General features: G+C 38.4%; 1 protein-coding gene across 1 annotated transcript; it reads left to right on the plus strand.

Moving 5' to 3' along the window:
* Positions 1 to 1,116: 1,116 nt before the first annotated feature.
* On the plus strand, positions 1,117 to 27,705 carry Polr3C (RNA polymerase III subunit C). Its single transcript, XM_053797753.2, has 10 exons — positions 1,117 to 1,312; positions 4,963 to 5,084; positions 6,400 to 6,536; positions 10,484 to 10,646; positions 11,567 to 11,710; positions 14,153 to 14,343; positions 18,594 to 18,747; positions 20,759 to 20,951; positions 24,062 to 24,229; positions 26,688 to 27,705. Exons 1-10 carry the CDS (start codon positions 1,166 to 1,168, stop codon positions 26,832 to 26,834), a joined length of 1,566 nt encoding a protein of 521 aa, XP_053653728.1. The 5' UTR covers positions 1,117 to 1,165; the 3' UTR covers positions 26,835 to 27,705.
* The last annotated feature ends 143 nt before the right edge of the window (positions 27,706 to 27,848 follow it).

Consider the following 27,848-nt stretch of genomic DNA (forward strand, 5'->3'; position numbering starts at 1 on the left):
TAACCTTCCCCCAGGGTAAAAATCCCAATAAATCTGATCCTATCTTAACCCTTAGATACAGTAGGAACTCTTTTAACCCTTCAATATGGCGTGAACCACGGTGACCCTTAAATATGAAGAGAACCGTGGTGACCTTATATATGGAGAGAACCGTGGTGACCCTTATATATTGAGAGAACCGTGGTGATCCTTATATATGGAGAGAACCATGGTGGCCCTTAAATATGAAGAGAACCGTGGTGACCTTATATATGGAGAGAACCACGGTGGCCCTTATATATGGAGAGAACCATGGTGAGCCTTATATATGAAGAGAACCGTGGTGACCCTTATTTAAGGAGAGAACCATGGTGGCCCTTAAATATGAAGAGAACAGTGGTGACCTTATATATGGAGAGAACCACGGTGGCCCTTATATATGGAGAGAACCATGGTGAGCCTTATATATGGAGAGAACCATGGTGAGCCTTATGTATGGAGAGAACCATGGTGAGCCTTAAATATGAAGAGAACCGTGGTGACTCTTATATATGAAGAGAACTATGGTGAGCCTTATATATGGAGAGAACCATGGTGAGCCTTAAATATGAAGAGAACCGTGGTGACCCTTATATATGAAGAGAACCGTGGTGACCCTTATATATGGAGAGAACCATGGTGAGCCTTAAATACGGAGAGAAGCACGGTGACACTTAATACTGAGCGAACCGTGGTAACCTTTAAATACAGAAAGAACCGTGGTGATCCTTAAATATAGAGAGAACCATGGTGACCCTTAAATATAGAGAGAACCATGGTGACTCTTAAATATGGAGAGAACCATGGTGACCCTTAAATATGGAGAGAACCATGGTGACCCTTAAATATGATGAGAACCATGGTGATCCTTAAATACAGAGAGAACCATGGTGATCCTAAAATATGGAGAGAACCATGGTGATCTTTAAATATAGAGAGAACTGTGGTGATCCTTAGAGAGAACCATGGTGACCCTTAAATATATAGAGAACCATGGTGACCCTTAAATATAGAGAGAACCATGGTGACCCTTAAATATAGAGAGAACCATGGTGACCCTTAATTATAGAGAACCATGGTGACCCTTATACACAGCATGAGCCGTATGAGCCCTTAACAACCATAACAATAACAAACCCTCTGAAAAATGTCTTACTACTTACAAAAAGTTTGTTACAAAATTCTCAATGAATATTTTGGGAATATTGTGGCCAAAGTTGGTGAGGTGCTCTTCCAGAAAGGTGTTAATCCATTGAGAGTTATTGTTACTTATTCCAAGCTGCCGTTATCTAAGGTAAGACAAGGGCTCTTGATCCAAGTTAGTGACTTAATTCCCTCGTGGGAGGTTATTTGGTGATGGTGAACAATAATAATAATTTTAATATAATTCACGTTAAGCGCTAAACCCGTGTGGGTCATTCAGCACAAGATGTGGTGGGGGCTTGATCCTCCGTCTGCTGACTGCGAGACAGACGCTCTTCCTCTTTGTACTCACCTGTTTTATGGTGATGGTGAAGGGCTCTTGATCCATGGAACTGGTTTAATTTCCTCGTGGGAGGTTTCTTGGGGATAATGAAGCGCTCTTGATCCATGGAATTGGTTTAATTTCCTAGTGGGAGGTTACTTGGGGATAGTGAAGGGCTCTTGATCCATGGAACTGGTTTAATTTCCTCGTGGGAGGTTACTTGATAACGAAGGCTCTTGATCCAAGGAATTGGACCTGCCTTCCCTTAGATCGAGCCTGATTGCCTCCCATTCCTCCAGGTGCTGTGTTAGCCCTGAGAGTTTAATGCTTCCGCATGAACAATAATGGGTTAGTTAGTGAATTGCTTTGATGCTGGTAAAGGGCTCTTGATCCAAGGAATTAAAGTGTTCATATATTCAACAGTTCCACGACCGTATGAATCATTCAGTGCTAAGTAACTGAAGCAGTCTTATTTTTCCTTGGATCAAATCTGATTACCTGAAATTCCTCATATGACCCTTGTGGGTCTAGCACTTCCTTGTGAATATAATAATAATAATAATGTAAGATTGCAAGGATCCCAATCCATCAGCATTATATATCTCTGGTAACACATGACAAATTGAGCATTTAATGTATGGCCCCTATGGTTTTAGAGCTTCCCTGTGAATTTTTTTTTTTTTTTTAGCACGGCTGTTTCCCACTGAGGCAGGGTGACCCAAAAACAAAGAAAAAACTTTCATCATCATTCAACAATTTTCACCATCACTCATAATCAGTCTTTGCAGAGGCGCTGAGATACGGCAGGCTAGACATCCTGCCAAACTGCCAATATCCCAAACCCTTCCTTTAAAGTGCAGGCATTGTACTTCATATTTCCAGGACTCAAGTCTGGCTAACCAGTTTCCCTGAATCCCTTCACAAAATATTACCCAGCTTGCACTCCAACAGCTCGTCAGGTCCCAAAAACCATTCGTTTCCATTCACTCCTAACACACTTACATACGCTTGCTGGAAGTTCAAGCCCCATGCCCACAAAACTTCCTTTACCCCCTCCTTCCACTCTTTTTGAGGACGACATCTACCCCGCCTTCCTTCCCCAATAGATTTATACACTCTCCAAGTCATTCTACTTTGTTCCATTCTCTTTAAATGACCAAAACACCTCAACAGCCCTCTGACTAATACTTTTATTAACTCCACAAATCCTCTTAATTTCCACACTATGAATTCTCTGCCCCTTAGACACGACATCTCCACTGCCTCCAACCGCCTCCTCGCTGCAGCATTTACAACCCAAGCTTCACACCCATATAAGAGTGTTGGTACCCCTATACTCTCGTACATTCCCTTCTTTGCCTTCATGGATAATGCTCTTTGTCTCCACAGATACTTCAATGCACCACTCGCCTTTTTTCCTTCATCAATTCTATGGTTTACCTCATCCTTCATAAACCCATCTGCTGACACGTCAACTCTCAAATTTCTGAAAACATTCACTTCTTCCCCTACTCCCTCCCTCCGATGTAATATCCAATTTTTCTTTATCTAAATTGTTTGATTCCCTCATCACCTTCCTCTTATCTATGTTCACTTCCAACTTTCTACCTTTACACACCTTCCCAAACTTGTCCACTAACCTTTCCCTGTGAATATATATAATAATTAAGCATCTATTGCTACATTTTATTAATATAATTGTTTTGACATTTATCATAGTATTTTAAGTTTTATACATGTACCTATTTTCCAGTGGTCAAGGACCCCAATGGAAATAATTAACTTGGGCTTTTTTTGGGTTATTCTAGGTAATTTACACATATATTACTATGTATAATAATTGTACTTATGTGTGCCTGTACTTAAAGAAACTTACAAGGCTATGTGACCAGCAGCCAGTTACTGGAATGTAAATAGACATACATACTGAACCTTATTGCCAGATGTGTTGCCTTCATTTATTTTAAATCTGGTTATTTATGATTAAATATTTTTCTATAGGTGTATGCAACCTAACCTATAAACTAGTTGCTACTCCACTACCATGTCAGTAGTCATTAACAAGGACCCCAATAGAAATAAGTCACTGACTTATTTTTGGGTTATCCTAGGTAATTTACACTATGTATGATAAGTGTACTTATGTGTACCAATACCTAAATGAACTTACAAACTGTTTGCTCTGTGACTGCCAGTACAATAAGCACTTCCTTTTGCTATGCATAATGTTATTTCAATGGATTTGCAAAAAAAAAAAAAAAAAATAAAGGGGGCGATGACCTACCTGTTCTGGAGGGTTGTCGCCTCCCATGGCCCAGTCTAGGCCTACTAGTTGCTGGCCTGATCAGTCAGGGTATTGATACTGGCTGTATGCAGGCTAGCATAAGTACCACAGCCTGGCATGCCACTCAAAATATTGCAGTAACTGTTATAATGTATATACTTAATATTTGTAACCTTGCATAGTTTTTTGGGTGCTTCCAGAATTCATGTAACAGTAGAAAAAGAAAAATTTATTTGGAATACATGTATAAAAGAATTACAGGTTTGATTACATGTATTATTATTATAGGATTATAGATATTGAGGATACTAGCATATAAACATAAGAGGACTCAGACTGTTTTAATGGTTGGGAGGATTACAGATATTAAGAATAAGATTTTATTGTTTTACACATGTTTGTGACATTGAGAATATAGACATGTAGTTTTCACATATTTAGCTGATGTTGGGATATGCTAAGGAGACAAGGTGGTTTTTAATGGTAGTTTTGAAAATGTTGGCTGAGACAGTGGTTCTGTATATTTGCAGCAGAGAGTTCCAGAATTTGGGCTGTTTTATGTACATTGAATTTTTAAAGAGATTTGGTCAGACACGAGAAATATCATAGAGATTTTCTGTGCCTAGTGTTATGCCTATGGGTCCTGTTGCAACTATCGAGAAAGTACCTACTTACTGATAGCTAAACAGGGGCAAAAGGTCTTAAGGAAACATACCCAGTGTGTTCACTCATCTAAGATAAATTCTAGACACCTTTCAGGTGCTTATGGCTCAGTTGGTAGCATCATCAGCACACACTGAGAGACCAGGGACTGCTCCCTGATACTGGTGAGATGCTGAGCATGTTACCTGACACCTGTTGCCCCTGTTCACCTAGCAGTATGTAGGTATCTGGGTGTTGGCTGTTTTGAGTTGCATCCTGGGGGAGAGGATTAAAGGATTCCAATGGTAATAAAACTGACAGTCCCTGATGACTTACAGACTTAATTGGGCTATCCTGATTTACTAACCATCTGGGGTAATAATCCGGAGAAAATCTTATTTTATTTCTGTAAACATTGTTGTATGACCCATACAGGGTTAGCACTAGCTAAAATAAGTTTTTGATGTATTATTTCTGAAAACATTCATGTGTGACCATGCAGGGTTAGCACTAACATTTGAAAATGCTGTACTAATAATTTTCCTGTAAACAGGTATCCGAGGCCATAGCAGTTCTGGTTCAGCACAACCTCGTGACGTGGGAGGAATGGCGACCTGGGATACCATGCTATACCTTACTCCATGATCGAATCCTTCTTATTCTGCGCTTTCCCAGGTATGATATACGGTAGTTACCTGAAAATCTCTTTGGCAGTAACAAATTACAAAGATTGATAAAACTTATGCTTAACACACTCACCATTCCACAAGGAGAAACAGGTGCTTAGAGACAGAGTACATTACAATGGTACCTCGAGTTTCGGCCATAATTCATTCCAGAAGGCTGTTGGAGTGCCATTACTGAACGAATTTGTTCCCTTAAGGAATAATGTAAATTAGATTAGTCTGTTTCAGACCCCCAAACACACACTTACAAAAGCACTTACAGTAATACACTCACATAATTGTTCGAGTTGGGAACTGTATGAAACTCGGGGTACCACTGTATGTACAAGAGGGCCCTGTTTGTATGGCTCTTAGGTCCCTCCCGTGTAATAAGCAAAAATCACTAGTGGGTGGAAAAGAGCATTTTTTCATTATTGAATGCATATAAAATGCCTGATAATGTGTTTACACCATTGTATATTAAGTGCTCAGTGCAGCTAGGCATAAAAAAAAACATAAAAGTAAAATAAATACATAGTACATACAATACTTACCTTAAAATATGGGGCCGGTTGCTCTTCCCTTACGCAACTGCTATACAGAAACCATCAAATATAATGAACAATGGCTCATTTGAAAGCCAGCAAAAATATAAAACATCGAAAAGAGGATGTCAAATAAGCAGGGCCCTCCTGTACTTCACTATTGCTGAACTTACTCAAAGGAATTATCTTTCAGGCATGATATTCAGATTTCAGAGAAATACGTTCTATTTTGCTTCGAGAAGTTATGCTTTCTGTGGCTGTAGAAGCCTTTTGAACACTTTTCTTCATAATGAAGAAACTTAGTACAGTATATAATGTTGATCAATAAGACACTTGTGCAAGACTTGCATGTCTTTATTTTTTTAAACATTTTGCCAGCTAGTGGCTTCTTCAGTTCAGTGCAGAGAAATGGTGGAAGATGAGGTGATGTTTATGGTAATCAGTCCCTCAGCCTGGATTCAATGTGTTCAATCCATCAATCTTGATAATAGTGCAGTATATTTGTGGATATAGGGCTTATATACTGCAGACAGATGAGGTGGAGCAGTGGTAGGCAGAGTCACCAGTGGAGAAATTCACAAGTGGAAGTAGATCAGGTCTATAGGTTAGGTATACAATGCATGTAATTTTTACCTACCAAATATGCAGCATTGTATTTTTAACCTTACACAGATATTTTAAATGAAAAATTGGCATGTTCCAGATTATTAAATACTGAATGTAAAAAATACAAAATGCCATATCAGTTTTTTAATTCGTTGTAACTAACAATTTTTACAGATATGTTTTTCTGGTCCGTGAGAAGTTTGGAGAAGAGGAAGAAATGGTAGTGGATGTTTTACTGAAGGAAGGACAAGCCACTGCCTCACACATTATCATTACATCATGTGTTAAATTACTGGAAGCTTCAGATAACGGTAAACTCAGAAAGAGCCATTCTAACTGCTTTAAAATTAACATGCACAGTAAATCCTTGAATTACAATATATATTTCAGCTTTACAATGGTGCAAAAGCAATTACTTTGCAGGTGAAACTTGAGATAATTACTCAGCATGAAGGTGGCACGTCTGTAACTTGTATTTATTTACTTTTCAGTACTGGTATGTAGTTTCAGTAATTATTTGTTTATTTACTTATTCAGTGACAGTAGTTACAGTGGTACCTCAGGTCATGAACTTAATTTGTTCCAGAGGAGCACCTGTACAGTAATTCCTGGATATGCTGTACCAGGAGGAATTGTTCCAGTGTTCATTAAATCAAAATAACATTAAATAACAAAAAAAACTAAGTAAATTCAAATTAAAATTTTTGTCTTTTATGCAGGTCACAGATAATGTAGTTTACATATGATAAAATATTGTTAGGAACAAAAAAAATCCGCTAGCATGCTGTGCATTTTGGGCAGTGCAATGCAATTTATTGTTGTATTACAGTAAATATTGGAAATAAAGGAGTTAAAGGTCGATTTAGCTAGTGACTTGCCCTTTATTTTAGGCATTATACTGAGGATTTACTCTACTTGTTGCAAAATTAAGACTTTCTAGGAATTTACAAAATTTGGTGCATTTGTAAATGGCCATGGTCTATGGCTGATTTGTAAATTACAGCAGTATTTAGCATAACCATTAATATTAATAATGGCAAAATGCATAAGGGTCATATGCACCTGGGAAATGGGAGGTAATCAAATTCTATCTACTAAAGGGGAAAAAGAGCTACAATTTCTTGGGTCAAGAGCCCTATACTGACATTAAGGCACCCCCTTTGATATATTATCAAAATCCTTCACTATTTTTTCTTTCTTGATTTATCCATTCAGGAGGAAATGTGCCTAATGTTACTGAAGAGTCCTTGGACCAAATCTGATTACCACTCATTCCCTAACTACTGTATGCCTAATGTGTTTAGTTCTTTCCCATAAACCACGGAACATGTGGGGTTTGAACCCATGGTGAATCGTAAAACTCTAGGCCAGTGTAAGCACTGGGTTCAAATCCCATCCATTCCATGATTTGTTTGCAATCGTGTTGTTACTCTTCCGCATAAATATAACAAAATGCATCTGTGAGTCACATGTAATAAAAAATTAGGCTCATCCTGTTATTCATGGAAAAGATAAACCCTTTAAAGCCACCTACTAGGATACTAGGAAATTTTTCTTCAGTGTGGGAGATCAATAGAATTGATTACAAGAGGATGTAGTAAGTGCTTCACCCATTAAGAATTTAATAAAAAAATATACACTGAACAATTTCTTTAAGGTGGGACACCAAAAGCAAAGCTCTGCTGCTGTAGCCACAAATATGAGAAAGATCTGCCTAACATGGGCCAGTAGCAGTAGGCCTGCTGCAGTGCTCCACCTTCCTTGTTCATGCAATACCTACCATATTTTCCCGCATATAAAGTGCACAAGAATATAAGATGATATTTGCAAACAGTTGTAACATATTGTTAGTAAACAGCTGCTGAAGCGTAACATGGGTCGTCCCACAGCTGCTAAAAACAACAAAAATGGCCCCACTCCACAAAGGGGGCAATAAAGCAATAGCAAAAAACTACAGACCGATAGCGCTAACATCTCATATCATAAAAATCTTTGAAAGGGTTCTAAGAAGCGAGATCGCCACCCATCAGTTACACAACCCAGGGTAACATGGGTTTAGAGCAGGTCGATCCTGTCTGTCCCAACTACTGGACTACTATGACAAGGTCCTGGATGCTCTAGAAGACAGACAAAATGCAGATGTAGTATACACAGACTTTGCAAAGGCCTTTGACAAGTGTGACCATGGTGTAATAGTGCACAAAATGCTTGATAAAGGAATACATGTAACTGGAAAAGTTGGTAGATGGATCTATAATTTCCTAACAAATAGAACACAAAGAGCAGTAGTAAACAGAGTAATATCTGAGGCAGCTACGGTGAAAAGCTCTGTTTCACAAGACACAGTACTCGCTCCCATCCTGTTCCTCATCCTCATATTTGTCATAGACAGGGATGTTAACCACAGCAATGTGTCTTCCTTTGCGGATGACACCCGAATTTGCATGACAGTGTCCTCCATTGAAGACACTGCTAGACTCCAGGAGGACATCAACCAAATCTTTAAATGAGCTGCAGAAAACAACATGAAGTTCAATAATGGGAAATTTCAACTGCTCCGATATGGAAAACGTGAAGAAATTAAAACTATATCGAAGTATAAAACAAAATCCAGCCACACAATAGAGCAAAAAACTAATGTAAAAGACATGGGTGTGATCATGTCAAAGGATGTCACCTTCAAAGACCATAACAGTGTATCAATTGCATCTGCTAGAAAAATGACAGGATGGATAATGAGAACCTTCAAAACTAGGGATGCCAAGCCCATGATGACACTCTTCAGGTCACTTGTTCTATCTAGGCTGGAATATTGCTGCACACTAACAGCACCTTTCAATGCAGATGAAATCAGTGGCATCGCTATTGTTGGTGTCACCTGGGGTGGCATCTTTGGTGTCACCCCCATGAAATCCAAGGGTGGGGGGATGGGGGAGTAAACTCCATTTACGTCAGTACTGAGTGACCAGTAACTAATGTTTAGCAATGAGAATGTTTAAGGGCCATAAACTGAACAGGAGAATACTTCTCAACTTTATTAATGATAAAATAAATAATCGTAGTAATATTGAGGAAACATAAACTCAAATTCCACTTTGAGTACAGCCAACAGATCCTACATTTATTCATCTTCAACAATGCCAAAACAAAAAACTTGAAAAATAGAGAAAAACATTGCAATATCAGAGAAACACTAGTTCTGATTTGACTTTGAGTACAAGTAACATCTCAGTGAATCTGATCTTACATTTCCTTGCCTTCAATCCTGCAAAATCATCTATCACATCATCAAAATCAATGATTTTCCCTATATAGGCCTATTTGTACTCTTTAATCATATAGTAATAGGATCTTTTCTTATGTTGGTGCAGCACTGTTTTGGGCATTAGTGTCATCTTCTTTAGAGGCTCTATAGTGTCACCCTCTAAATAGTGTCACCCGGGGCGGCCCTCCCGCCCCCTCCTTACAACGCCACTGGGTGAAATTGCTGACCTAGAAAATGTACAGAGAACCTTCACGGCACACATAACTGCGATAAAACACATAAATTACTGGGAACGCTTGAAGTTCCTCAACCTGTACTCCCTTGAATGCAGGCAGGAGAGATACATGATTATATACACTTGGAAAATCCTAGAGGGATTAGTACCAAACTTGCACACGAAAATCACTCCCTATGAAAGCAAAAGACTCGGCAGATGATGCAACATTCCCCCAATGAAAAGCAGGGGTGCCACTAGCACTATAAGAGACAATGCAATAAGTGTCAGGGGCCCAAGACTATTCAACTGCTTCCCAGCATACATAAGGGGGATTACCAATAGACCCCTGGTTATCTTCAAGAAGGTGCAGGACAGATACCTGGAGTCAGTACCTGACCAGCCAGGCTGTGGTTCGTACGTTGGGTTGCGTGTGGCCAACACTAACAGCCTAGTTGATCAGGCCCTGATCCACCACGAGACCTGGTCACAGACTGGGCCGTGGAGGCATTGACCCCCGAAACCCTCTCCAGGTATACTCCAGGTATACAAGGTCTACTCTTGACTCTGATCTTGAGCATATAAGATGCAGGCTGCTTTTCCAAGACTTGTGGGAAAATTTTGCACTTTATGTGCCAGAAAATACAGTAAATTATCATGAATAAATAACTGTTTAAAATTCTTTTGCAGATTCCGAACAGTATTTAGCACATGTATTTTCACAGTGATTTTTCTGAGCCCAACTTAGGACAGTTTTCTTTTTTCTTAAAATATTTCAGACACTTCTGCTAGCAGTGGGAGCAACTATGAGCAACGTCATATTACAATTAGGAACCATCTCTTAAAACTCATTGAGAATGAGTTTATTCAGCGGTGCAGTTCACCTCAAGACTCTACTAAACCAGTACCTGTTCTCACTATCAAAGAGGAGGATCTGTATAGGTAAGTCCACTCAAGGGAGGTGCCTTGATGCTCTTGAGGGACTCTTGATTTAAGGAATTGGACATCCTTCCCTTCCTTGGATCAAATATGAATGCTTTCCATTCCCTTGGTGCTATTTGTCTCCTGTGGGTCTAGCACTTTTCCCCTAATTAAAATGGATATACAGTAGAGCCCCCATATCTGTGGATTCAGTTTCTGCAGTTTCAGTTATCCACAGTTTACCATGGCCCAAAAATATCCCTTAATTTTGCTTAATAATGTCCCCAAAGCACAAAAGTAGTGCTTTGAGGTCATTATTAAGAGAAGCTGTGAATTGCTTCCCAACAGTGAAAAAGTGCTAATTCTCCACTTATTGTGCATAATTTAACAAACTTTATCATAGGTATATAAGTAGGTAAACAAAAAATTACATTTATATAGAGTTTGCTATCCACTGTTTCGGGTATCCACAGTAGGTCTTGAGGTGTAAACCCTATGGATACAGGGGTACTATTGTAAGGTGGAGAAGTTGCACTTTAGTGGTTCATCCAAATTATGAGGTCATTATGTTTCTGGTAAGTCAGTGATTGAACTCAATTTAAGTCATAATGAAAGTCTGTCAGTGAGTAAACAGAAAAGTCGACGGGAGGTTTGAACTATGGTCCCGAGATTAACAGGTCAGCGCTTTACTGCTGGGGCCACAGTTCTGTTTACAGTAAGTCTCAACTTATGAGCATGTTGAGAATCATCTATATTATGTATATTATTATATTGTTATAATACACAATAGAGAAGGTCCCTATGTTTGTACATTGAAGACTTCGTGTATTATGAATGTTATACAGTTGAGAATTTCCTATATTTATACAATAGCTTGTTTAGTATGTGAACAGTGAACTGAAATACTGCACCATATTAGTCTTTTCATCCTTGGTTAACAGTTTACCTCCAGAGTTACTTGATCTGAAGGCCCTGCAGCAGGAGATACAACACCGGCGTACAGAAACTACTGCCCCAACGTTCATCCACCCAGATGCTAATGTGCTCTGGAGGCTCAATTATGATAGATTCCACATAGAATTCAGGTTGGTAAAAAGTATATCCATGCATAATATTTTTTAATTTCTTGGATAATTTGGGTTACATTTTCATATTCTTCACTTCAAAGAATGCCCTGGCATGTTAGTATCTTTCTTTGTACTTAACACTTATTAACCCTTTCATTGTCGTTCCCATAGTATCATGGCTTGAGAGCCAGTGTCGGTCCTGTAATACTACACCAAAATTCTAGTGCCTTCAGATCTGGCGGGAGAGAGCTGGTAGGCCTACATGTGAGAGAATGAGTCTGTGCTCAGTGTGTGCAGTATAAAAAAAATCCTGCAGCATGTAGTGCATGAGAAAAAAAAAAAGACTGTGTGTTTGGTTTAAAACACCGACTTTGCGGTGCATTTTCGTATTTATGAATGTATTCTCGTTTTCTTTGTCTCATTTGATAGAATGGAAGATACATTACAGAAATAAAGATGATTTTTGAATGGTTTTCGGACTAAAAGTACCTTGAAATTGAGCTCAAAGTAGCAGAAATGTTCAATTTTTGCCCATGTTCAAGAGTAAACAAATCATGCCACACGTCTAATACACATCAAATGGTGGGTCTAATATGCTTTCACAAATATGCTGATATTATTTATACCATTTTTACAGTAATGCAAAGTCTGCATAACAGTAAATTTTCCATTTTTTGTGTGAATAAAAATTCAAAATGGAAGGCAAGCGTAATATGAGAGGGCCTGGAGACGTAACTGATGAACAGAGAAAATGTTATATTAGTGCTAGGAATGTCTGCATTGTTTATTCTGGCCCCTATTTTGAAATTGGCCTTATTTAAATTGTGTATGAAATTGGCCAAATTACCAATTTTTGATCACTTTATTGGGTAGTTGAAATCAGTAAATGGGCAGTTTATTGTACTCAGTTGATAGAAAAAAATGGAGTTCTAGCGAAATAGCTATGAGTTTGGTCGACTGGAACAATGGAATTGGCTAAAAATGGGGCTCAAAGTGGACAGAATCAGCGATGCGTGAATGTCGCCGAGACTGCTAAATTCGTGAGAGCGTAATTCCGTAAGTTTTCCATCAAATTTCTTTTTTTTTTTTTTTAGGTGTCATTACCATCGGGAAAAGATTCTCTATCATTTCATAAGAAAAAATAATTTTTTTTATTGAATATTTTTCGACCCAGAACAAGTGTTTAGAATCAGGGATCTCGACAGTGAAAGGGTTAAATGTAATCACACGTTGTAACCTTTGCAAAGAAATAAAATTTGTTTGCAAAAACTCAGGCAGAGCAAACTTTGTGAGTTACAGTCGGCTGTCTTATAAAACCTTTCTGTATAATACAGTGTTTCATGAATGCAATTGAAAAAGGGCAACAAAAATTTAGTAGTGCATGGAGAGGTTTTCATAATATGTACTATTAAATTTTGATGTAATTTTTCAGTCGCATTTATGAAAAATTGCATTAAATAGAGGAGAATAAAAAGGCACAATACCGTGATTGTAACTAAATAGTCCAAGTCAGACCAAAATATTGACTTGAGTTTCATTCTCCTATGTGAGAGAATGTATGTGTAGTGTAAATAGAGTAACTTTATAAGAGAGCTGACTTATTAAAAATACTGCATACAGTAAATCTTCAGTTTAGTGGACTAACGGGGAGGAGGAGCAGTGGTTGGTAATAGTCAGAGATAACATTGTTTTGCTGTCATTGCAGCAATAATAGAGACTTTTTGTAACTGATGAATTCCATTCTTTCTGAATCAGTTGAACCAGCAAATTTTGTTTCATTCTTCCAAAATCTATTAAATAGTGGTCCATTAAATTAAGAGTTTACTGCTGTATTCACCATTAGCTCAACATACCATGTAAAATTTGTTTTGAAGAATCAGACACTTGTGCAACATTGGGGAATCTTGGACTGAACTCATCTGCTCCAGGCTGAGGGACTGATTACCTTATTCTCCTTCTCATCTTTTATTGTTTTTCTCTGTGTTGGACTGAAGAAGCCACTTGCTGGCAAAATGTTTCCTCAGTAAAGCTTCCAAAATGTTGTAGAAGTGCCTCATTCTTCAGCTTGTTTGTTTTCACTGTTATACACTAACTTTTTGCCAAATAATTAAACTTAAGTATTTTTTCACAAATTAATCATTGTCTCTGCTGTATTTTCATATTGAGTCATATAGCATAACACTATTGCAATTTTTTTTTTTTGGACCTCCATTATCATCAGTGTGCATTGATGTACTGTCATTTTAAGACTTTTTTCCTCTGCTGTAATATGAACATTCTGTCATTTTTATCATTTTTTCTAGAATATTCACTTGAGAATTGATCACCAGATGCCTGTGGCCAGAGGCAGGAGTATAGCCATTCAACTAGGCTGAACAATCTGGATGTTTAGCCTAGCTGAATGGCTATATATGTATGAAGTATGCCAAATTATATCATAATAGTTTATAACTTTTGCAGAGACAGTGAAATTTGCAACAGCATTGTCCGACGAATTGATCCCCTAGCAGGAGAATGTTTTGGTGCCATGCTGAAGTGTTCATACAAGGTATCAGACCCCTGGGCTCCCGTCATGAATGTTGTCACAGCAGCAGATATCAGGGATCAGCTGAAAGACCTGAAGTATCTAGATCAGTATCTCAAGATATTAGGTGAGATATAGTTTTGTTTTAGCAAGGGGCTAGTTGCTTCCTCTCCTGTATAAATTACTACATGTAATAAGAAAAACCTTTGGTTTTCATTTTAGGGAGATGGCTGATGTGTTGAAAAAAAAAGTTTTATTGTTATGATCTGAATTTCACCAAAAACCCATAATTAGGAGAGGAACTGCATAAGTTTATGAATCAAATGAGCCAGCAAATTTTCTTCCTCATTTCTGAAATCCACTAAATAGAGGTCTTTTCCATTTTGGGGTTTTTGGTGAACTGTTTCAGCTACATTATTGTAGCTTTTTATTTTTTTATGCTCTGAAATTGTAAATATTATTTTAACACATGCTTTTTTTTTTTTTTTTTCAACAAGTCGGCCGTCTCCCACCGAGGCAGGGTGACACATGCATGGGCATAAAAAACAAGATATTACCGTATTTTCCAGTATATAAGGCACACTTTTTTCTCACAAAAAGTCTTGGAAAATCACCGAGTCTAATAGGCTCAAGGTCAGGGTTACGCTTTAGCGTAAAATAAGGTGTAATTAACCCTTGAATATGATTACTGATTTACCGTTATGATACAGTGGTACCTCGTTTATTGTCATTAATCCGTTCCTGGAAGTGCGACGATTATCGAAATAGACAATTTCTGAATAAATTTTCCCCATAAGAAATAATGTAAATACAATTAATATGTTCCTGCTTCCCAAAAGTATTAAAACAAAAAATTTTTTTACATGAAATATAGTTGTAGTACATAAACAATACAGTGGGACATGATGAATGAAACATTAACAGTATAACACTTACCTTTATTGGTGATTCTTCTTAGTGTATGGAAGACTGGAGGAGGAGAGAGATTGGATTAGTTACTGTTTGGAAGGGAAATCCCCTTCCATCAACACCTCAGGTACCAAGTCCTTTTCTGGGGTTACATACATACTTCTCTTCTCTGTTTCTTAATGCCACTTGGACCAGCTTGAGAGTCACTGGAGTCCTGTCTTGCAAAAAAAGTGTCCAGAGAGCTCTGTTTCTGGCATCTCTTTAAAACTTCCCTAAAATGGGCCAAGATTCTGTCACTGTACAAGTTGCCAATATGGCTTGCAACATACTTCTCAGGGTGATGTTTCTCCATAAATCTTTCCATCCTACCCCACATTTCAAAAATCTCCTTAATTTCTGAAGAAGGCACCTTCTTCCATCTCTCTTCCTCCTCCTCTGCAGCAATATTCTGAGCTGCGATCTGTTGCTGTTTCTGCTGAAGCTCTTGCAGCTCCTCAGTGGTTAGCTCTTTGTTGTGGTCCTCCACCAACTCTTCCACATCCTCCAAACTCACATCCAACCCCATGGAACTCCCCAATGCCACAATAGATTTCACAACTGACATAGGCTCATCAGGGTCAGCCACAAACCCTTCAAAATCCCTCTTGTGGACACAATCTGGCCACAATTTTCTCCAAGCAACAACAGCTTCCTTGATTTCCTTTTTCTTTGCCATGGAAGGGATGCCGAGGCGGCTCAGAGCCGTGAGTACGTGTCCAGGACGAACGACGATTAGCGAGTCAACTGACAATTTACGAGCCAATGTTTGGATGAAAATAACGCGACACTTTCCGAAAAGGATGACTATCGAGCCCGACGATTATCGAGGGACCACTGTACTTCTGTTATGTGTCTTATATGCCAGAAAATACGATGAGTTTTTCAGGATAGATATTGGCCCATCAGGAGCCCCTTGTTCATTCACTGGTTTGAATGGCTTTACGTGTAGTGATGACTTATGACTGATGCAAAGTATGATTTATGAAAGAACACAAAATCATAATAATACAGTTAAAAGCCACAGAACGAGTGAGGTTTGAACTGATGGCAAGTTTTAGGAGTCGTTTGCCATGGGTTCAAACCCCACCCATTCCATGGTTTATCATAGAACTTCATAAATATAATGTGTTCAGTTCTTCTTCTTCTTTCAACAAACCAGCTGTATCCCACTGAGGTAGGGTGGCCCAAAAAGAAAAACGAAAATTTATCTTTTTAAATTTAGTAATTTATACAAGGGAAGGGGTTACTAGCCCCTTGTCCCCGGCATTTTAGTCACCTCTTACAACACACATAGCTTACGGAGGAAGAATTCTATTCCACTCCCCCATGGAAATAAGAGGAAATAAACAAGAACAAGAACTTGAAAGAAAATAGCAGAAAACCCAGAGGGGTGTGTATATATATATATGCTTGTACATGTATGTGTAGTGTGACCTAAGTGTAAGTAGAAGTAGCAAGACGTACCTGAAATCTTGCATGTTTATGAGACAGAAAAATGTACACCAGCAATCCTACCATCATGTAAAACATTACAATTACAGCCTTTCGTTTTACACTCACTTGGCAGGACGGTAGTACCTCCCTGGGTGGTTGCTGTCTAGTAACCTACTACCTAGATGAGTTCAGTTGTAGGTACTTATTTATTATAATGTAAAGAATGGTATGGATCTAATGAACAAGCTGATTAACATGACTTTCTTTTAGCAAATGTATTATGGCTTAGTTTGGTATTAAATCATTGTTGATGACGAGGCTTATTTTTTCAAGAAAAAATAATTATACCTTAGCATTGGGCTTTAGAAAATCTGTATTACACAATTTTGAAATTAGCTATAATAAAACAGATATTGATGCAACACATAGGGTTTGATTTGGCAGTCATGTTGTAACCTTCACAATCCATTGGTAGAGTATGATTATGACATGATAGACCACAGGTTCAAATACAGTAGGGCCCCACTTATATGGCAGGTTAGGTTCCAGGCTACTGCCGGAAAGCAGACATTCCTGGAAAGCTGAACTCCATTTCTTTCACTTATAAATGCATTTAAATGCCAGATAGCAAGTTTACATCAACATATATTAAGTTAGCAAAAGAACTAGGCATTAAAAAACAATAAAAAGTAAAATACACAGTACACTCATTAATTACCTCAAAATATTTGTCGTCTTAATGTAGGGTGAGAGGTGAGTAGTATTTATTGTAAAAAGTCAGGTGTGGGAGGTATGGTAGCTCTCCTGGCCAACCTACCCACACGTAATGTACTACAACATTTAAAGTGCCCTAGAGGGATAAAATGCATACACTGTACACTCATTACTTACCTTAAAACATTTATAGTCTTAATGTAGGGTGAGAGGAGAGTAAACAATATAAAAATGAGTAAACAAGAGGGAACGAATAAATGAGAGGAGACAGAGCCACAGAGTGTGTAAACAAACAGACAAACGCATATGGGTATAGTTGATACATGCTCATTTCCATGTGTGTGAAGCTTATATCATAATTCAAACACCTTACATTGTGTACAAGTTGTCTCCACATTGGCAAAATAGAATAAATAAAGAGCAACACTACCATTCTCATGTAACACACCATTTATAGAAGGAATAACACTCTGAGTGATGGCATATGAAAGGAATAATTTTCTACAGTTACCCCCAGTAATACTAATTTGTATACATTTTCTTTGGTGTTGAACTAGAGAAAATGTTATTCTTTCCGACACTCCAACAAGACGACTGGAAAAACATTTCATATTTATGTTAATTTATTCTACTATATGTGTATTTATCATGTTTATATGTTACATAGCTTATTTATTATATAATTCTGAAAAAAATTAGATGGATTAATCAAAATGTCTGTATTATTATCATTATTATTATTATGGCATCTTATTATCATATAATTATTATTATGGTACCTTATTATTATTATTATTATTAATATGGCATCTTCAAGACTAATAAGACTTAATGATTTTAATGTGTACCTGCATGCCAGCACAGTGTGTAAGTTTATCTAGGTAGAGGTACACATAAATATCAATTCCTTGATAAAAGGTTATCATTGTGTATGCAGTCACTGAACTCATTAAACTCTGCATTATCAGCACAAAATTTGTGTTCATTGCTGAGTTTTATATAAAAAGTTTAGTATCACATTGAAAATCCCATTTCCATAGTCTTCAGTTGGCATTCGTACAAGTAGTATTTGAAAGTACCAAGAAGTAGAAAACTTTAATATCCTTATGTCTTAATGAATTACTAAGCTTTAAAAAATATTAGTTGGCATTTCTAAAACTTTGAGTAACATAGTCTAATTTTCCCATATTTTCCTAAGTCCATTTTAAAAAATTATATAATTAGACAGATTTCAGGAACATAATTCCATCTGTAGGATATCATGAGTATTTTTTTTTTCAGAGGAGCAGAGTGGAGACTGTGTGCAAAGAGTTGGTGATGCTGGTGGTGGTCAGTACAGACTTAATATGTCCAATGCATTCCAGTCTCTCACCTACATACTGATTTATAACATTGTGCAAGAGAGATTTGGCTCCAAAGCTGCTCGCATTTTCAGGTTTGTATTGCAAGGAAGGCATGTTTGTGCTTAAGTTCTGGAGGTGGGAAGTACAGTGCCTTCACTCTGAAGGATGGGCAGGGATGTTACAGTTCTGTAGGTGGGATGTACAGTGCCTTCCCTCTGAAGGATGGGTGGGGATGTTATAGTTCTTGAGGTGGGATGTACAGTGCCTTCACCAGAGGGGATGGGTGGGGATGTTACAGTTCTGGAGGTGGGATGGACAGTGTCTTCACTCTGAAGGATGGGTGGGGATGTTAGTTCTGGAGGTGGGATGTGCAGTGCCTTCACTCTGAAGGATGGGTGGGGATGTTACAGTTCTGGAGGTGGGATGTACAGTGCCTTCACTCTGACGGATGGGTGGGGATGTTACAGTTCTGGAGGTGGGAAGTACTTTGTCTGCACTCTGAAGGATGGGTGGGGATGTTACAGTTCTGGAAGTGAGAAGTACAGTTCCTGCACTCTGGGTTGGAATGTTGTTTGTTTTATCTGCACACTGCTGGCAGGACATCTGTTGAATGAACACTGGTGAATGTGTTTTCTTCAAGCCATCCTTCTTTGGTGGTAAATGTCCAGTGTTTTAAAGAACAACAAAAGGCATGTTCATGTGCACTTGTTCTCTCGTCTGTCAGCAGCAGCTGCCATGCATTCATTAACAGAGTATAGTGCTATTTTTTGTAAATGCGATAGAAAAAGTGCATCATCCCTAAGCATCAGGAAGGATAAGGAATGAATGGGTAAAGGAATGGACTGAGGTAGGGAGGAGGAAGGTAAGGGAAGAGAGAGAGATTGTCAGGAGGCTGTGAAAGAACAGTTGGAAGAGGGAGACATATAGCTATGGGGAGGGTAGGGAATTAATGTGATTGAATGGGAGAGGCCAGGGAAAGAAGAAAAAGGCTCTCTGTATACAAATAACAGCATGAAAGTTAAGGCACTTGTGCAACATCTGGTAATCTGTATTGTAGACGTTTCGCCATCCAGTGGCTTTATCTTGGTTCAGAGGACATCTACAAGACCTTCTTCACAGCTACTACAACTAACCCATCATTTTGGGAAGGACCTACTTCCACTGGGGAATCCCGCCTACCAGTGACTATGCCCTCGTCTGCTACACGTCCCTACTTACTGACGCTTATATAAGCACCAGTCTCCTTGCCTCTGCTTCAGAATCTCTACAACCACGGTGCTCTAAACTCCACCTCCAAGGCTGAGGGACTAATTACCTCATCTTTTGTATATAGTTCTTCAGTTTTCTTATTATGTCCAAATAATCTGTATTGATAAAGCCACTGGATGGCAAAACGTCTACAATAAAGATAACCAGATGTTGCACAAGTGTCTTAACTTTCATCTTGTCAGTATTGTATACCTGTCTTGCACAAGTAACAGCATGAGAGCTGAAGACAAACATGTTATAGAACAGGCTTTAATCTTGACAATTTTTCCTTCTGAGACTTTTTTACATTATCATGACTTGTGTTACAAAGTTGTGTGACCTTGGGATAAACAGTTGTCTGGGGGTAAAAAGTTGACTTATTGAAAATACTAAAACAAAACCTAGCTTGGGGGCCAAGCACTCTCATAAATAAATGAAAAAAAAAAAAAAGCTAAATGTGTGGCCATTGTAGACACAGAACCAAATGTTTGATCATCGAGAAAGGGTAAATGAAAATAAACATTTGTATATAAAGACTATATGCAAAAAACAAAAACTTTCCACGCTAGCACAGCAACACTTCCCTGTTAATATAAGCAGTGTTTCATGATGCAACACTCTTAGCAAATGGCTACAGTAGGCTGTCGTACTCTTTTAGTTTAATAAAGTTAATTTGTTATGAATGTATGCTAGTGAATAAAGAGTCCTGGCTTGCTACATGCCAGGACTTGCTACATGCCAGGGCCTCAGATTAAGTCCCATCCATTTTCTGTTCATTATGTAAATTCAGCATGTAACTCCACTTGGATTCTGGCAGTGAGAAAATTAAGGATGATGACAACATGTGTTTTGCAGGTTAATACACAAAAATCAAATGATGGAACAAGACATGATTGGAGAAGTCAGCATGATTGGGAAAAAGGATGCGAATCTGCTCTCATACCGTCTGCTTCACGACAACTTCCTGCGCATACATGAGCTGCGGAAAACCTTAACACCATCACCTGCAAACAAGATTATTTATCTCTTTCATGTTGATATGAGTTCAGTAAGTAAACAACTTTTAAATAGATTTCTCCGGTTGACAGATAGACTTGACAAGTAAATCTAAGCAATAAACTTAATAAATGGTATACTGAAGAAATTTATTCACTTAATAGTCTTCAGTAATTATCTTGAACATCAAAATAGACCAAGTCAGTATAATGGACTAATAGGGGAGAATACTGTCTTAAATCAATAATGTTTATAAAGTAGCAAAAAACTGCTTAAACACTAATGCACCTCATATAGTACTGTACACAGTTTATTGATATACATGTACTGCAATAAATTTATTTTTATTTTTATTATCACACTGGCCGATTCCCACCAAGGCAGGGTGGCCCGAAAAAGAAAAACTTTCACCATCATTCACTCCATCACTGTCTTGCCAGAAGGGTGCTTTACACTACAGTTTTTAAACTGCAACATTAACACCCCTCCTTCAGAGTGCAGGCACTGTACTTCCCATCTCCAGGACTCAAGTCCGGCCTGCCGGTTTCCCTGAATCCCTTCATAAATGTTACTTTGCTCACACTCCAACAGCACGTCAAGTATTAAAAACCATTTGTCTCCATTCACTCCTATCAAACACGCTCACGCATGCCTGCTGGAAGTCCAAGCCCCTCGCACACAAAACCTCCTTTACCCCCTCCCTCCAACCCTTCCTAGGCCGACCCCTACCCCGCCTTCCTTCCACTACAGACTGATACACTCTTGAAGTTATTCTGTTTCGCTCCATTCTCTCTACATGTCCGAACCACCTCAACAACCCTTCCTCAGCCCTCTGGACAACAGTTTTGGTAATCCCGCACCTCCTCCTAACTTCCAAACTACGAATTCTCTGCATTATATTCACACCACACATTGCCCTCAGACATGACATCTCCACTGCCTCCAGCCTTCTCCTCGCTGCAACATTCATCACCCATGCTTCACACCCATATAAGAGCGTTGGTAAAACTATACTCTCATACATTCCCCTCTTTGCCTCCAAGGACAAAGTTCTCTGTCTCCACAGACTCCTAAGTGCACCACTCACTCTTTTTCCCTCATCAATTCTATGATTCACCTCATCTTTCATAGACCCATCCGCTGACACGTCCACTCCCAAATATCTGAATACGTTCACCTCCTCCATACTCTCTCCCTCCAATCTGATATTCAATCTTTCATCACCTAATCTTTTTGTTATCCTCATAACCTTACTCTTTCCTGTATTCACCTTTAATTTTCTTCTTTTGCACACCCTACCAAATTCATCCACCAATCTCTGCAGCTTCTCTTCAGAATCTCCCAAGAGCACAGTGTCATCAGCAAAGAGCAGCTGTGACAACTCCCACCCTGTGTGTGATTCTTTATCTTTTAACTCCACGCCTCTTGCCAAGACCCTCGCATTTACTTCTCTTACAACCCCATCTATAAATATATTAAACAACCACGGTGACATCACACATCCTTGTCTAAGGCCTACTTTTACTGGGAAAAAATTTCCCTCTTTTCTACATACTCTAACTTGAGCCTCACTATCCTCGTAAAAACTCTTCACTGCTTTCAGTAACCTACCTCCTACACCATACACTTGCAACATCTGCCACATTGCCCCCCTATCCACCCTGTCATACGCCTTTTCCAAATCCATAAATGCCACAAAGACCTCTTTAGCCTTATCTAAATACTGTTCACTTATATGTTTCACTGTAAACACCTGGTCCACACACCCCCTACCTTTCCTAAAGCCTCCTTGTTCATCTGCTATCCTATTCTCCGTCTTACTCTTAATTCTTTCAATTATAACTCTACCATACACTTTACCAGGTACACTCAACAGACTTATCCCCCTATAATTTTTGCACTCTCTTTTATCCCCTTTGCCTTTATACAAAGGAACTATGCATGCTCTCTGCCAATCCCTAGGTACCTTACCCTCTTCCATACATTTATTAAATAATTGCACCAACCACTCCAAAACTATATCCCCACCTGCTTTTAACATTTCTATCTTTATCCCATCAATCCCGGCTGCCTTACCCCCTTTCATTTTACCTACTGCCTCACGAACTTCCCCCACACTCACAACTGGCTCTTCCTCACTCCTACAAGATGTTATTCCTCCTTGCCCTATACACGAAATCACAGCTTCCCTATCTTCATCAACATTTAACAATTCCTCAAAATATTCCCTCCATCTTCCCAATACCTCTAACTCTCCATTTAATAACTCTCCTCTCCTATTTTTAACTGACAAATCCATTTGTTCTCTAGGCTTCCTTAACTTGTTAATCTCACTCCAAAACTTTTTCTTATTTTCAACAAAATTTGTTGATAACAGCTCACCCACTCTCTCATTTGCTCTCTTTTTACATTGCTTCACCACTCTCTTAACCAGTGAATTTTTGCCTATAATTTTAAGTCTTTTATACTGAGATTTGTCATATCTAGGGTTTACTGTATTTGTTTGCCAGTGGGGTGAATTTATGGTTGATGGTTCTTATTACTTGGATCAAGAGTCCCTCATCAGCATCAAGGAACTTTCCTTGAGGAGTTCCTGTTTGTATAGTTGTATGTCATGAGGAAATTATAATTAATTCCCCTCGAGGAGGCATCTTAATGCCAGTAAGGGGTTCTTAATTCTAGGAAATGGACCTGTTCTGCACTTCCTTAGACTGAACCCTGTTGTCTCTCATTCGCCACGCCTACATGATTTTAGTGCTTCCTCGTAGATATCATAATACAGTGGACCCCCGCTTAACGATCACCTCCCAATGTGACCAATTATGTAAGTGTATTTATGTAAGTGCATTTGTACGTGTATGTTTGGGGGTCTGAAATGGACTAATCTACTTCACAATATTCCTTATGGGAACAAATTCGGTCAGTACTGGCACCTGAACATACTTCTGGAATGAAAAAATATCGTTAACCGGGGGTCCACTGTACACACTAATTGTAGAATATTTATCCCATGTATTTTTTTTTTGACATGCTGAGGCAGGGTGACTTGAAAAAGAAGAAGCAAAAGTTTTTCTTTTTAGGCCACCCTACCTGGGTGGGAGACAGCTGCTACGTTGAAAAAAAATCATGAACCAGAAATTGTTTTGCTTAATTTTCTTGCAGGTTGTGCGCATGGTTCTTGAGTGGTGTTATAAAGGCATGTATAACCTAATGGTGCAGAGAGAGACAATTGTTAGCGATAACCGTCGCTTGTTGGATAAACGCACCAGAGTGGACTCGATTGTGGAGAATCTCAAGCAGTCGGGAGGTACTGAGGAACAGATTCAGGAGGTGAGAATGTTTTGTTTTTAAATACTTGTTGGTGTGGACATTAAATTCCCACGAGAAATGTAGATTTTTAAAGATTCAGTAGGACCCCCGTATCCGCGGGGATACGTTCCAAGGACCTGCTGTGGATAGTAGTGAACCCTATACAGTGGACCCCCGGTTAACGATATTTTTTCATTCCAGTAGTATGTTCAGGTGCCAATACTGACCGAATTTGTTCCCATAAGGAATATTGAGAAGTAGATTAGTCCATATCAGACCCCCAAACATACACGTACAAACGCACTTACATAAATACACTTACATAATTGGTCGCATTGGGAGGTGATCGTTATGCGGGGGTCCACTGTATATAAGTCCTATACATACCTATTAACAAGTTTAATTGATAAATTAGACACAATAAATGGAGAATTATCACTTATTCACTGATGGGAAGCACTTCACAATTTTTATTAGGTTTTGAAGAACTTCCATCACTACTTTTGCACTTTGAGGCAATTATTAAGCAAAATTAAGGGTTATTTTCAGGCCATGACTGAAACTGCAGATACAAAACCCACGGATGTGGGGGTCATACTGTACATGAGGCGTTGTGTGACAGAAAAGACCAAGCACCAAATTCAAACAATGGAGAAAATTACAGGCATAGGGGTCATTCCATGTCAAGTGGACCTGGGGTCCTCACCTGACCATCTCCAGTTTTGATAAAATTTTATGTGAAAGTTGATATATATGTCATACTAACTTTGGGAAAGTTTTAGTTCATGATATGCAATAGTAGTAATGCTGTGGCCTCAGAGTGGAGGCAGGTGAAAATTTCACCAACCCTCTGCACACACAATCAGCAGTGTTCAGATTATTGCTGTGGCAGATCTAGAAGAGTAAAAGTTGTGTAAGTAGACATGTTTATACAACTTTTGGAGCTAATGGTACCTAAAAACCCCCTCACAGACCTCACAGTGAATATTAGGCCATTTTTGAAGACCAGTAGCAAAAAAGCAGCATAACCAATTTTCTTAAAAACCTTCATTAGAAAGAGCAGATTCTAAAATATAAGATATCTGGACAGGCATTTTACCCTTGTAGGGAAAAAACAAGCTTAACCCTTAAACTGTCCAAACATAGATCTATGTTTGTGCGCGTAGCACTCCGACCTTGATTTGCTCCGTAAGAAAGCATGTAAAAAAACATACATCTACATTCGGAGCGCTACGCGAGCGAACATAAATCTACTTTTGGACAGTTTAAGGGTTAAGGTGTTATTTACCATTTTATTCCCCATTTTCTTGGGGAGGATATCTTCAGAATACTCTCTGTATTTCCTTGAAGCTTAAGCTTACATTTATTAAAAAAATTAAGACACAAATCACAGAATATTTTTCAGACCTCCAGAACTCAAGTCCTGGAAGGGGTGAGGATATTTGCAATTTGGAGAGGCCTCTGAACTGTAGTTTTTTGCTCCCCTGGCAAGACAGTGATAGAGTGAATGATGGTGAAGGTGTTTCTTTTTTGGGTCACTCCACCTTGGTGAGAGACGGCCAGTATGTTTAAAAAAAATAAATCCTAATTGGCATACTGGAACTCTGGGATATCTTACTTTTCATGATACTTGTGACAATGAATAAATCTTATCTCATAATGTTGATACTGTACAGTCCTGTAACAGACTGATAGAATTCAGTCAGGAAAGAGAAGGATAGGATGACTGTATTTTGCTAGACTGCAAGAAAGCCTGTGGTACATTAAAACACAGATGGTTGTGTTGGAGGTACAGGCTGGGTCAACATGCAAGGGTATCAGCATGGATTACAGAACCCTTGCATGACAAGAAGCAATGAGGGATAAAGAGTTAAGCTGGACAAGTGTAACTAGTGGAGTATCCCAGTGACCAGTGTAAAACTCCATGCTGTCACTAGTCTGTGGTAATAACCTGCTGGTAGGGTAGATTCTTTGATATTTGTGTTCATGGATGATTTCAAGTTAATGATGATATAAATGGTTACTTCTCCATGGGGAAGTGGAATAAGAATCTATCCTTTGTCAGCCATGCATGTTATAAGAGCCAACTAAAATGCTGGGCAAGGGGTTAGTAACCCCTTCTCCTCTATAAACTACTAAATGTAAAAAAGAAGAAAATTTACATTTCTACTTTTCGGGTCACCCTGCCTCTGTGGGAGACGGCTGTTGTTAAAAAAAAAAAATGGCTCCTACGTATACTATATACACCCCATTACATGCAAGGTAATGAAAATTGCTTCTGGGAAGGAAACCCGAGACCTATGACCATCTGAGTAGGGAAATATTACTGTGAATACAAGGAACTATTATAAATATACATAAATTAATCATTTTATGTAGAAAAAAATTGTGTTATTTCTTCTGGTGAGTATTCCTTCTTATATTCACATTTATTCACGTGCTTAAAATGTTCTTAGATCATTGTATTGTACATTTGCAGGTTGAAGAGATGATGACGCCGAGTGAGCGCGCTCTGGTGGAGCAGGTTGTTGTAAAGCAGGACAAACTCTTCGACTCAGAAACAGGCCTAGATGAAACGATATTCATCCTCCAAATGTACCTCTATTATCAGACACAAAAGGCTTAGTTTGTGTTATACGATGGAATAAATAAAATTACAGTGGGTCTTCAACTAATAAAGGAGTTGTGTTCCAAATCTGTCAATTTACAGTTGAGTTGTTTGTAACTTTCAACCTATCTTCCTATTAGAAAGAATAGTACAAAAGAAAATGTGGATAACATTAATTTGTTACTGAGGACCATCACTCTTAAAATAGTAATTTTTTTACATATGATCTCTAATGAACATTTTGAAGTGCATGCACTCTAAAGAAGAGGGTGAGAATGTTGCAGGTTGGAGGGTCATCTGAGCTGTGATGTCAGCACACTTATGACAAGACATTGATTGAATGATGGCGAAAGTGTTTCCTTGTTTTTTCAGGTCATCCTGCCTTGGTGGGAGATGGCCAGAAAAAATAGAAAAAAAGAGTGAATGTTCATAACTCACGCATTCACAAGTTGAAGACTCACCAGTTTGTAATAAAAGCATAACAATCACACATATTTTTGTAAATAGGAAAATTTGATCACTGCATCATTGAAGTACTTTCATTTTTGTAATAAAATTAATATGACTGTAGATTATATTCATAAATAACAAAAAAAGGCACAATACCGTGACTGGAACGATACACAAATAACCCACACATAAAAGAGAGAAGCTTATATTCATGCTCTTGAACTGAAAAAAGTGTATTATATTTTGGGAGAGTTACTCCATTAATCTAATAAATAATGTCATTAGGGTTCAGTTTGGTTACAGTATCAAAAATCATGTGTATAAAAATTGCTTGTATGTCCTGGCAAAGTTTTCAGAAGAGAAATGCTGAACATATGTTTGGAATTTAATTTTACATACTATTACATTCATAAAATAAATTTAAACTATTAAAAGACAAGATTTTTCTTTAACTTATTGCATTTTTTTTTTAACTTTTGCAGTGGCCATCACATAGAACTATATCATTGAGGCTAGAGTGTGTAGCGTAGTTCTAGGTCACAAGATCACCTCACTCGGATAAGCTGTGAGCAGTAAATTTTG

This window comes from Cherax quadricarinatus, chromosome 85 (assembly GCF_038502225.1).
Source record: "Cherax quadricarinatus isolate ZL_2023a chromosome 85, ASM3850222v1, whole genome shotgun sequence".
In the NCBI taxonomy this organism is placed as follows: Eukaryota; Metazoa; Arthropoda; class Malacostraca; order Decapoda; family Parastacidae; genus Cherax; species Cherax quadricarinatus.

Bases quoted from the DNA above. Each gene is read 5' to 3' on its own strand.
- Polr3C (XM_053797753.2), top strand. From the start codon at position 1,166: ATGTCTTACTACTTACAAAAAGTTTGTTACAAAATTCTCAATGAATAT. The intron at 20,952-24,061 runs GTAAGTAAACAA...ATTTTCTTGCAG, and splicing joins TTCATGTTGATATGAGTTCA to GTTGTGCGCATGGTTCTTGA. The intron at 24,230-26,687 runs GTGAGAATGTTT...GTACATTTGCAG, and splicing joins CTGAGGAACAGATTCAGGAG to GTTGAAGAGATGATGACGCC.